This window comes from Stegodyphus dumicola, chromosome 8, assembly GCF_044657685.1.
Source record: "Stegodyphus dumicola isolate Sdum_Otavi_A_Nest chromosome 8, ASM4465768v1".
Classification (NCBI taxonomy): domain Eukaryota; kingdom Metazoa; phylum Arthropoda; class Arachnida; order Araneae; family Eresidae; genus Stegodyphus; species Stegodyphus dumicola.
The window spans coordinates 101,839,084-101,852,285 of record NC_140775.1 but is presented as its reverse complement, the minus strand read 5'-3'; the positions used below and the strand labels follow the sequence as shown (position 1 = coordinate 101,852,285).

Sequence of the window (13,202 nt, the reverse complement as noted above, 5' to 3'; positions counted from 1 at the left end):
TTTTAATTTTTTTATGGCTCTGCGTATAAGTCGCCCCCCCCACTTTGAAGTCTTTTTTTTTTGTCAAAATATCTCGACTTATACGCGGGTATATACGGTAAATTAAAAGTCATTTTACATATTAAAAAAAGGCCAAGAAAAATTTCTAAAAACAGTACCAAACAATTGGCACACAGCCAATCTTTCTACCTTTGGGGAAAGCCTGAAATTCAAAACAAGGAACTTACAGGAGTAGGATGTCCTTCAAGGTCACAGTCAATCTTTCTCAGTTTGAGCAGGTCTTCCTCAGGAAATAACCCAGCTTCAGCCCAGGCAGCATAAAGAATAGGAGCTGCATGGCCCTGAAAATTAAATTCATTTTTAATGAAGGAATACACATATGCACTTTTTTAAAAGGAAAGAAAATGATAAAACTTGAAGTATAAAGAAGACATAATAATAAAAATTCCTTGATGCTACTCATTCACTGAAAGTCTGAACATCCATATAATGATTATTAAAAATGCATATTATGAAAACATTGGTACTATTTTATAATTAACAACAAATGGAAAATTATAGGAAAGGAACACATTTACATTAGTTCATAAAATATCAGATAACAATATACCTGAACTTTTGGTTATTAAGTACTAAATATATACAGATGTTATAAAATACGAATCTTCCAATTTTATAGCATTTTAACTTTTGCAATATGTACCAAAACTGTTTTAAATCAATCTAAGTAAGGTATTCCATTAAAAAGGGGAATCTGATAAACATCAAGATTAAATCTTTGATTAATAAAGCATTTTAAACAGAAATATTTACTAACTAAGAAATTATTTTAGCATTCAATACTGAAGTAGCTCACAAAGCAGACATACTTGCTTCATTTAATACAAGAGTTATAGCTGACACATTAAAAAGACAGTTTAGGCAGGTTCCAATACAAAAATTCGATTCTTTTTTTTAATATTTAAAAGATATGAAATACGAAAAGTGATGCAGAATGTCAATTCTCATGGCAATTATTGTTTAGTAATACTATACAATGCCATTTAACTTTCTTAATGCTTATTAAGTTGATGCTAAAAAACACTAAAATGGAATTTTAAACACCAGTGTAAAATGTACAAATAGAAAATGTTACTTTGAAAAATATTAAATAGAGAAGTTAATCATTAGAAAATAAATATTTTATTAATTCAAACTGACTTTTCCTAATATTCTTGGCCATTACATGCTTTTCATAACATCCTAGACATTATGCTCTTTTCTTAAATTAAAAAAATATCTAATCCTGTTGATATCTCAAGCCAAAATAATGTAACAAAACTTATTAAAAATACTGTACCTGAAATCAGTCTGTTACCTAGCAGTTAGATTTTAAAAAACCAGTTTTTAAAGGTGCAAATTTCATACATAGTTAAAACAGTGCTGGTGATGATTAATAATTGTTATTTAATGTATTTGAATTAAAATATCTTAGAAAACATTTGGTACTTCATTACCATTGTGACCCCCAAAATTTAATCGCTAATCAACCAAGATGCAACAAGCAAGCAATAGCAAGGTATAAGAACACATGGCCAGATTTTGGCAAGATGTATTGGTTGATTAGAGATTCAATCTTGGGGTCCACTAGAACAAGTAAGTACCAAACATTTTAATTAAGAATTATTCAATTACAATTTTTTGAAAATCCTGAAATTTTTTAAATAATCTGTTAAGGCAGAAAATTATAACAATAGGTTTAACTTATACAAAGAAAGAAAAGTTTCAAATTGAACATGAAAGTAAACACATTTTAGTTGATCAAGATAAACTTTCATTTACTTTTGTGACATAAAATAAACACACTAGTTTTAGAAAAAGATATCTGTCAACATACATAGTTTCATCTTTTCGTCATGTTAAATAACGAATGTTAGTTAAACAGTACAGTTTAGAAAATAATGTCATGTTGTACATTTATTTCAAATTAGTCAGTATTAGGCTACATTTTTCATTGAAACTACACTTTATAGATATTATTTTATATATTCAAATAGTATTTTCTTTACAAAATGCATAATTATTTTATATATTTATTTCAGACACCCTTCCCCCCAAGTATATTTGAATTCATATGTGTAAAAAATTAATGTACACACTTAGAATATTGTTATTTAATTAATTTCATTGAAATATTTGAATTCATATGTGTAAAAAATTAATGTATATACTTAGAATATTGTTATTTAATTAATTTCATTGAAAATTCTATTTTAGTGTATATTAAAATCAACTTATAAAATGTAACATAATGTGAAATTCATTTGATTTTATAATGCTGCTGATACAATATTTAACTGCTCATTAATTATAGTGAAAAATGCAGGGAAAAACAAGTAAAAGACAACTTTATTTGAAGATATGAACAGTTATGGCCTTTCCTTACTTAAAAAATATTTGTTTATCAAAAATATATTAGTTGAAGATATATATAAAATTTCTTACTGTTTATTTACATTAAATTTTCTGAAATGTACTGAAATGCTTATCACAATTACCAGTATTTTCTGTTAAGCATGTTACAACTGAAGCCAAACATGCACACAGACCCAACAACTGTAACTAGAAATAAATATATTGCCATCTTTAAGCTGTTCTTAAAATTAAAAATGATTTACAATTACAAACACCTGGTGTTTGGCTACTCTTTCACAATTGCCAAAATGCATGGCTGGCACATAATGGAAAAGGACCAAATTAGCTAAAAATCAAAAATGTAAAAATTCAGTAAAATAACACTGTAATTTGTAATTCTTTTAGAATGGGAAAAACAGAGAATACTTAAGCATGTAAAACCAAAATCTGGAAAAATAAAGCAAGTTATAGTTACCTTGAGGGAAGCATGCTTTTTTTAAAAACAAAAATAAAAATATTCTTAAAACCGCAAAACAAATCCAACTCCTAAACACACAGACACTGTAAATCTTTGAAAGTCATGAATTCAAGTTAACTTACTTTAGATAATACAAATCTATCACTTGATGGGTCTCTAGGCTCTGTAACTTTAAATTTCATAGTATTGAAGAATAAAACAGACATGAGTTCTGCCATGGAACAACATGATGTAGGATGACTGCATAAAACGTAAAAATATTTACCAATCTACATTACAAAGCAAAAGTATTTAAAAGCATCAATTTAAAACTACATAAAAATATAAATAATTATAAATTTATTTAATATCAATGGAAACTAAATGCAATATGTTCTCCAAATTAAACCTTAACCATTTATTCACATACATTTCATTTTTAAAAGACATCAAATCTGAATACTCATATCTTGAATGTAACAAAAATAATTTTTGAAAATGGGTAAAAATGAGTTTCTTTCTGGATCTTTAAACAAAGTACGGCTACTTATAATATGTATTAACTTCCAAATTATTAAGTAAAAGTTTGACCTTTCAATAGTTTCCAATATTTATAGCAAATTTAACAAACTTCTATGGCAATCTTACTTGCTACACCTCTCTAAAAATAGACAACAGTTAGAGCTTTTATAACTTCCTGAATAGATATTTAATCTTAGTTTTTACAAATTCAAATTTTAGGAAAACAAACTTTTATCGCAATACGAATTCTGGCCTGCTAAGTATATTTACTTGGCTATCTTTTACTTTTGATAACAGTTAAAATTAATCAAAACTGCACACAAGAAAAAAATGTGTTACTACGCTGTTCAAGATTTTATGAATTCGCATCACGGTGCAAACACAAATGCATTTCAGCACGAAATTTGCAGTAATATTTGTGAAAAATAATGTTCCATTTAAAAGTAATTTTTATGGGCAGTAGTAAAAATCTAGTGCACTATTTACATGTTATTCTATAACGATTTAAAATTAATTTTCTCACTACGTGATAAGAATTATTTTCTCGATCATTATACATAGCTTTTACATTTCGATAACGAATACTCACCCGGAATTACTGGCATTTGTAGCCTTAATGCTAAGAATTCGTAGCTTATTTGCAATATCTTGTAAATCCTGTACAGATCTTCCTCCCATTGCTGAAAAAATGTTGAAAATGTGCTACAAGAATAATTAGCTAATTTTCAAAGAAACTCTAACAGAGAACGAGGTGGCAGACTGATAATAGTACAACAGCAACGCCGGCGGTTAAGTAAGTATCAAACACAACATGGAGAGATTGCGAAACGACAAGGAACCAATCACATCGTAAGAAAATACGTCATATTAGCTTATACAACGTCGTGCTTTGTTAACCTTGAAAGAAGCATGATGGGTTTTCCAAAATTTGTATTTGACGTGACGCGGGCTGGGGCTGGGGCCATTAATTTATAAATCGTATCTACAAATTAGAGTGTTGTCTGTGCACTTTCCTATGTTGTCAATGGTCTAGTATATTCAGAGTGGTAAGTGGTTACCCATGCGGGGAAAAAAAAAAAAAAAAAAACGATGCAAATTTTGGCCCATAACCTAGATATAGTTAAAGGGAAAAAAGCTGAAAATGATGACAAAAATGAAATAGTATCCGCTGCTGTGCTACTTTCATTCCGCATTCCCGCCCTACAGGTTTCAGCATGGGTCAATCCCGATATGTTATCAAAATAATCTTTAAACTCAGGTACATCCGGAGTATGCACCCACCCTCAGTATAAAAGTATGCAGAACGTATGCTCTTAGCATGCAGAAAATTTGGAATAAATAAGGAACTTACCCGAAAGAGAAAAACTGTGTATTAGGTACAGTGGCGTACATGGAGGTAGGAAAGGGAGGAGGGGTCAACCCGCGCTAAAAGTGAAGCACTGCTTTGAAGCTTGGGTCACCAGATGGGGTGTTCTTTGTTTACATTCAGAAGCTCGCTTGACAAGATTCTGATAGTATTTCGACACACGACAGTTCCATAGAAATCGAAAAAGGGACACTTTCGTATGAAAGAAACATTCATAGTGTGATGGATAATAGCAATTTGTATAGTTTAGTGACATTTACGCAAAAATTACATCTTGGTTATTTTTCGATAACTAACAGCAGCGATTTTGATTATGAATTTGTTTTATAAAATTATAAGCTGTTACACTACAAAAATATAGATTTTAAGAAAAATGTTATGCTTAAAGAATAAAAAATACCTTACGGTACATTTAAAATTGTATACGTCTTTCGATACCCTTGGTAGAGTATTCGCTACTTTTATTTTATTTTCCAAAAGTTAAAATGTTTTAAATAAAAAAAAAAAAAAAAAAAAAAATTCACATCCATATATTATTGTAACATGTACCATTTAAAACTTTTTAGAGGAGAGGCTTTACTGCTGCTCATTTTAAACCAATCGTTTTATTTTTATATATCTGAAAAATAATCACTTTGGGCTTACACGTTTTATAAATATAAAATTATGTATGTTAAAATATTTGTAATTAGGCACATAGGTCAGATTAAGTTTTTATTAAATAGAGTAACGCATGCAAGGGCTATCTGCCTAAAGAAAGAGATGCCATCGTGGAGGAATTTTGAAGAAAAACTGACCTTTGAGTGGGTATTAAAAATAATACTTATAATTTTCATTCAAATTATATTCATATATATTTTTTATGTAAAACTTTCGGGTGTATGCTAAATTAGTGTAAATTACTTTACACGAAAAATATAGTGAATGCACAGAAATTAAAGATTTGCACATGCCGGAAATGATAAATAGGAAATATGTATGGGTATTTATGCATGTGCTTGCAAAAAGCATGTATCTGCCTTTGACAAAATGCTTAAATATTCATTAAATTATTTATAAATGTATTTGAAATGAAGAATTTATTCACATATAAACAACTGTGAAAGTACTGTGAAGAAATCTAATTATTAAATGTATCTAATTTGTAATGATTATAAATGTTATCTAAATATATAATAACCTTATCTAATATATATCTAAATATATAATAACCTTATCTAATATAATTAATAATAACCTTATCTAAATATATAATAACCTTAATATTGAATTGTAAACATAAACTGAAATTATGTTGACAAATACGTTATAAACTATTTAAGCAAGAATTGTTCGTATTGGAAAGCAATCTGTTAAAAGGTATTGTAAAGCAAATGCTATGAGATGCGCACTTAAGAACGTAATAAAGAGTTTTGGAATATGTATTGTTGAAATGAAGGGTAAAAAAAATCTGATAAGTATAATTAAAATAATTATCCCCCTTACATTTTATAATAACTCAGTTACAAGTTTTAAATAATACTGAAAAAAAAAAAAAAAAAAAAAAAAAAAAAAAAAAAAAAAAACACTTATTTTATTCCCTTTCAGAAATGTTCAGAAAAAGTCAAGTACTATTTAATACCTATTTAATTATTAGGAATTAACGAAATACTTATTTAAAGTATTTCGCTAATTCCTAATAATTCTCTAATTTAAAATAAACCGAATAGAGCATTAATTATAAATTGACTTACATTTTTCAATTTAAAAGATGCCTCAGAAGCCAAAAGATCATGTCATATTTAAGAAAGTATTTTAGGAAGAAGCTGTATAAATAGAAAAGAAATAATGCATAATTTTAATATTAATAATACAATAAACTTTGATCTTAATTTTTGTACCTTAACCGAATAAAATCGAATTACCTTAATTTTTTTTTCTAATGTAATTAACGAAAACTTGTGAAAATATTTCATTCAAATTAAACCATTCTGAGAAAACTGTCCTGTGAAAAATATAGCATTTAATTCCGTTCAGAATGAAATGTTGTTTAAAAACATGTTGTTTTCACATACTCTGAAGTGTTGTAGAAAAAGAAAATATATACATTTATATGTATATTTACGACGTAATTACAAAATATTTACATCCGAACGCGTCAAATCCCATAGAACTCAATGGTAAATGACCCAATGTTTTGGTCACCACGTAGGGATCGCCGGTGCTTCAGAGTAGGGTACGGGAGAAACTTGTTTAGGGCGACTCCATCTTACTTCCTACCTCCATGATGGCGTAGCTAGGGTGGGGCAACGGACAAGCGCCTGGCCCCAGCCACCACCCCAAGGTCTTATTGGACACGACTTCTGATGTCATACAGTGACGAAAAGAATTTTTGCAGCATTTTTGTGCGCCAAAAGCTTGAGCTCGAGGTCATTTTAGCGCTGAAACAGGTGAAGCAATGGAATAATTTGCCATATTTGCGAAAAAATTACAAAAATAAAAAGTAGCTTCAGAAATATGTTGTTAATATACATAATATTAGAAAAAAAGGTGCAATTCGATGTGCAGTCGATAACCGTTTAGCAGTATTTTGGTCATTAGACGAATATCGAAGTCATTTGACAATAAACACTTTTTATAAGATATAAAAGTTAAGAAACAAAACAATAATACATAAAAAAACAGAATGATAACTCCAATTGACAAAGTCAAATAAACGATATTATAAGTATTTTACGATTTAAAAGTATCTTATCACTTTATCTTATTTTTAACCATAAATGAGGAGAAATTAATGCCTAGGATTAGAAAGTAAAAAATTAATCTGACTACGAACAATTTTGATACCAAACAATCTCTATACAACAAGCAATAAATGAAAGGAAGGTAATTTAATTATCAAACAGTTCATTTTTTATAAAGAAATAACTAAATTTTACATTTATATCACTTTTAAAAACACTTTTCTGCAAAATAAACCGCTAATTCATGAAAACTGCGGCAGACATTATTTACACAGTAAGAGTTAAGTGCTATTTCTTGACATTGCTGACGAAGCAAATCTTGTTAATGGTCTCCTTTTATATGAAATTATAAAATACATTTTTTAAATATCAGTATAGCGCTATGAATTGCATTGAATACAGATTGCTTAGCCAAACACTATTTACGCATTATAAAGTTTTATCTATTCCATTAACATGATTAAACAATTTATATAAAAAGTGCCGACATATTTTCTTATACTGTTAGGTTCCTTTTAATTGCAAATATTCTGTTACATTGCACAAATTCACATTAACACAGGAGAGAACCAAATCACAAGTAGTTATAAGTTCCCCTTGACATAACTCAAACGAAACAGATAATGGAATCTTTTCAGCCTGACGTCATAAACGGCAACCAATAAGAACAGGGGTGGTGGCTGGGGCCAGGCGCTTGTGGGCAACGGGGGACATCTGTTCCCGGGCGCAGCATTCAGGGGGCGCCAAATTGATGTTACGAAATTTTAGAATTAAATGTTTTCCGTTCTTGGCAGACAGAAAGAGGCACAAAATCTTTAGTTGCCCCCGAGCGCCGTAAACTCTAGCTACGCCGCTGATTAGGTAGTATGCCGAAATCAAAATACACCTAAAAAGACAAGTACTATTTGAAGATGCTGTGGAAAATGCGTGATTTTTTATATTTATTTTAATAATTGAATGACACAGCTATGTGAATCTGAAGTGATCTGTAAAATAAAATACTTCTTTAGAACCTATTCGATTGCAAGGGAAGCACGCCAATTAGTTATATTTAACTAATTATTAGCAATATTTAGCTTCGTTCAAAAATTATTTTGCTACTTTTAAAAACGCTATAACAGCATAATTGCGGCTCTCCCCCCCTCCGCCCCTCGCTCTGCAGAAAAGCTTCCAGAAAAGTATGGCTTTTCAAAACATCATATGAATTCAGAAGACAACAGTTGGCGATTCCACAAAATAAAACGATCTCCATGTGTCACAAATGAATTTCCAAGAATGTTTCGTATCCTGATTGCTAGAGGCGAGAGGGGGCTTTGAGTAAAACCTGCATGGAGGTAAGCTTACTTCGTGCCTCCATGAAAACCTGGGAGGGGAGTTTATTTCCTGTGTTCCGGTATGCACATGTTAAACATTTAAAAAGTATATTTTGAAGCAGTGGTAAGTTTAATGCGACTCGTGGGGGGGGGATTCGCGCGAACCAACTGGGAAATTTGTTTCTAACATAAACACTTTTTTTAATTTTTCTGTTTATTTGCTTGCTTGTTTACTCATTCCAAGATTAATACTACATACCTTGTGGGTCATAATCACACTCTGATAAAAATTCATATTAAAGCATGAAATAAAGTAAAATCACTTTCTAGGTTTCATTGAAATGGCTTTAACAAAAAACTGCATAATGAAATTCTTAATAGTGTAGAGAGAGCTAAAGTCACTATGGAGACTATCGCTATTAGTACTGTTCAAATTCTTTCAGCTTGATGAACAATATATTTTCGCAATAACAAAATCTTTAACTTTAGAACATAGTTCAGATTTGTTGACGACATCTTTAAAGGACACATTTTTAAGCGAGTTCAATACTAAACCTTATAATTTTTTAAAGATTATTGCTTGGCTTAGAAAGATCGACTAATACGTGAAAACAAGTGAAAAAAAAATAATAATGTGTGGCAGCATTTGGCTTAAATTGTGCTGCATAGTAATTAAACGTTCTCTTATGTTATATAATTTCTGCGATATTTTGTGATTTTTTTCCCCTTTTAAAAGATATTTTTTAAATTTTAAACTATTTTCTTATTCATGCACAATTATTTGTTTTCCGACTATTGCAAAAAGTAAAAAATTTAAATACAATTTTACATTTTGTTTTTATAAGATAAAGTACTATGAATACCCTTTTCGTTAAAATTTACATAGCTGCACTCCTCAGAATATAATTTTTTTGGGGGGGAGGGAAACCATTGTTTCATGGTTTTCTCATCCGGACATTATTCGGCCGAACCAGGGACGGAATTAAAAGCAATTCTCCATGCCGGGGTGCGATGATATATGGCTGATGTATGTTTGTTTAACACGGCCATCATACAAAACCATCTACATACCTGTATGGAAAACTTTCTAAGAAAGTTTTTAAGTGACGCAACAGAAAAATCGTGAAACACCCTATCAGGTTCTGTGTTCCACCTTACTTGCTTGGGGAACATTCCAGAACCTGACTCCGAACAGGGAGCTTACTAAAGCTATGTTCAATAAATGTGGGAAGTAGACAAGATACACAGGAAGGGTATACGAACCCTTTATTTTCACTCTTTACAATAATTTCCGTACTTCGGAATACAGAGACCAACTACTTGTGGTCTGAACGTAAGAATATAAAAATATTAACTAAACTCTAACTTAAATTTGGAATAATAAACAAGGGCCTACGTGGAAGATTGGCCGTATATTAACAGGAAGCCGTATGTAGTACAGAGAACTGTTAACACTACAATACGTTTAAAATTATCAAGAGGATTAAACCTCTGGCCTGGAAGACAACCAGCAACCGAGTAAAACTGCTAAGGCAAGCGGCCTGCTTCGACTAACTCCTTCCTCTCTCTCGCTTGACAAAAAGCCACAACTTAAGTACTTTGCGTTCGCCAGACAAATTTGCATAAATAAGTTAAAGCTTTTAATTCTGGCCGGAAGTAGAAAATAAGAAGTGTAGTAAAGATTTAAAATAAAATAAAAGTTAGTAAAACTTAAGATCCTTACATACTTCCCGCCAGAGTTAATTAGTTTGAAACTGAGGTCTAAAACGACCTTGTTGAAAACTTTTAGCTCTAGAATCTAACGCGAGGCCAATCTTTTACAAACATTTCTCACTAGAAACTAGAAATTAAAAAAAAAAAAAAATTGTTTTTACATTATCAGCTCCATGGACAATCTTTTCATCTGTACTGCATCTAAATAGGAGCTTTTAGTTCAAATCTGGTTCCTTCCAGAGATCTGGAAGGAAAACTAGTTTAATGAAATGTTACACAATGAAATGGCAAGTAACATGAATATTTATATTTCTCTTAACATTCTTATTTCATTCATGACTTTATTTTAATTATCTCTCCCCGTGCTCTCTGACATGTGTTGTAAAAGAAAACACCAAACACGAATGTGTTAATGTATACGTGTTCAACACTGCCGCCTACAATCAAAACACTAACGTGTTAAAATTCAACATAACAAGACCTCGTAACACACCCTATCTTCAACTCTAAACCCTGAGGTACTATTCTGAAAGTGGCTAACTCTGAAGTGTAGCGTCAGAGAGCCTAACTACATTCATTCAACCTTTAACACATATTCACAATACTTTTCTCTTTTTTTTTTTCAGTCACACGAATAAGTTTAAAATTTTTGGCATTACTTTCACTTTTACCATATCACAGTATTTCTTAACATTTAAAATAACAGTTCACATTGTATATAAGAACATATTAACATGCCGTTAATTTTACGCATTTTAAAACATACATTAGTAGTACATTGTTAACTTCTATTCTTTTCCAAGCAAGTGCCAATTCTTCTACATTGAAACACTACATTTCAAAAGTCTTTCAGACCAAAACTTCTTTCTTGCCAGAATCTTTTAAATAAAATTTATACAATAACTTTTACAATATTCAAGTATTTACACATTCCTATTGTACATCAACATTAGTTTTACTCGCGAGTAATTGAAAAACATAATACCAAAATAGGTAACAACTCATTTCTCGCCTTTTTGGCGATAAAGGTAGACCTCACATGAGGTAAAACTTCTTGAAATCTGCCACTTGCAGTAAGAATGAAAGATTAACTTAAGTTTGCAAAGTAACATAAAATTTTACTTATCTTTGTGATATTCGGACATTCTTTTCTGAGCCCAGTCCTGGAAAGTAGCGAAGACTCTAGTTTGATTTATCCTCCTTCGTGTGCGGGCTCGCCCTTCAGTGCCTTCCTCTAGAAGCTTTCTTTTTTTTTCAGTTCGGTCACCCTTGAATACCTTCTTTTTCGCCTCTGCCTGTGGTCCTGGCCGTTTGATGGCCGCTGGTCTTGGCGGAACCGGGACACTTCTCTCTCGTTCCTGCTTGGACCTCGTTGCTGGCCGTTCAAATTTTCCTTGTATCTTTTCCTCCGCCGCTGGTGGCCCTTCCTCAGTTCGGCGACATTTGCTGCGGAGAGTCCTGTCCGATGAGTAGATCTTCCGTTTGGGAGCCGGGTTATAGTTGTCGTTATTTCTCCTGGCTCTCTTTGCATTCGTCGTACTTCTCCATTCTGGGGGTAGTCGTGCGCTCTCTTTTGTGGTCGGTGGAACGGCTTCTTTTTCTTGTTACCTTCAATTTTCCAACGGGGAAACTTTCTTTTCAATTGCTTCTGCCTCCTAATGGCTTGTCCTTGTACTTGACGTTGCTCCACTTCTGGAGCTTGTGCCTGCCATGCCTGCCGTGCCGGATCCTGCAAAAGATCTTTGGATATTTGCATTTTATTACGGTCGTAGTATGGTTTTATTTGATCAATGTTTGCGGAGCATGTTTCACCATTCCTGGCTTTTAACACCACTACAGCGTGAGTTATTTTTTCTATGACATATGGTCCTTCAAATCGTGGAAAAAATTTGGCGGTTTTATCTTCTGGTGCTGAAGAAAGTGAATGCTTAATTTTTAATACTTCATCTCCTACTTTATAAGTTACTCCCCGTCGTTTCAAATCATAATAGAGCTTTTGATTTCTCTGTGCTACTTCAGAGTTCTTTTTTGCTTCTTTAATTAATTTTTCTATATCACCCATTTTAAATTCTGGGGCTCTTTGTTGAACATAAAATAATTTATCTAACGGCGTTATAATCTTTCTGCCTAAAAATAACTCAGCAGGAGTTTTGCCCGTGTTATCATGTTTTGCGGTCCTAAGGGCGAAAGCAAATTCATTGACATAGTTATCCCAGCTTTTATGAAAATTTTTAACATAACTACGGATAATTTTCACTATATTTCTATTGACCCGTTCCGCCATATTTGATTGCGGCCGATACGGGACCATTTTTAAATGACGTATGCCCAGTTTTTGGCACATGTCTTCAAATATATTACTTACAAATTGAGGAGCATTATCCGATATAACTTTTAGGGGCGCCCCGTATTTTAAAATATATTTATTTAAAATAGAATCAGTAACTAATTTCGCGGAGGCTCGTTTTAAGGGAACAATTTCGGTCCACTTACTAAAATGATCAACCATAACAAGGAGATAGCGACTTTTATTTAACTGACTTTTTGGGAAAGGGCTCAATAAATCGATGCCAATTATTTCATTTGGAAAATCGGATTTAATACTATTTAGAAACCCGGCCGGGCGGAAATTAATATAATTAACTGCTTGACATGTTGGGCAGGACAGGACATACGCCCTTGTTAACTTTTGCAGTTCAGGAAAATAGACTGCT

The 13,202-nt window shown here is 31.7% G+C and overlaps 1 protein-coding gene across 1 annotated transcript in view; it reads right to left on the bottom strand.

The window, feature by feature from the left end:
- The window catches only part of LOC118189106 (transketolase-like), a 71,066-nt gene extending 66,892 nt beyond the window's left edge, over positions 1-4,174 (bottom strand). Inside the window, exons 1-3 of the mRNA XM_035359654.2 lie at positions 3,963-4,174; positions 2,995-3,112; positions 228-341 (exon numbers count right to left, since the gene is read on the bottom strand). Of these exons, the coding sequence (XP_035215545.1) occupies positions 228-341; positions 2,995-3,112; positions 3,963-4,051 (321 nt within the window). The 5' untranslated portion in view covers positions 4,052-4,174. The remainder of the gene's footprint in view (positions 1-227; positions 342-2,994; positions 3,113-3,962) is intronic.
- Positions 4,175-13,202: the final 9,028 nt, after the last annotated feature.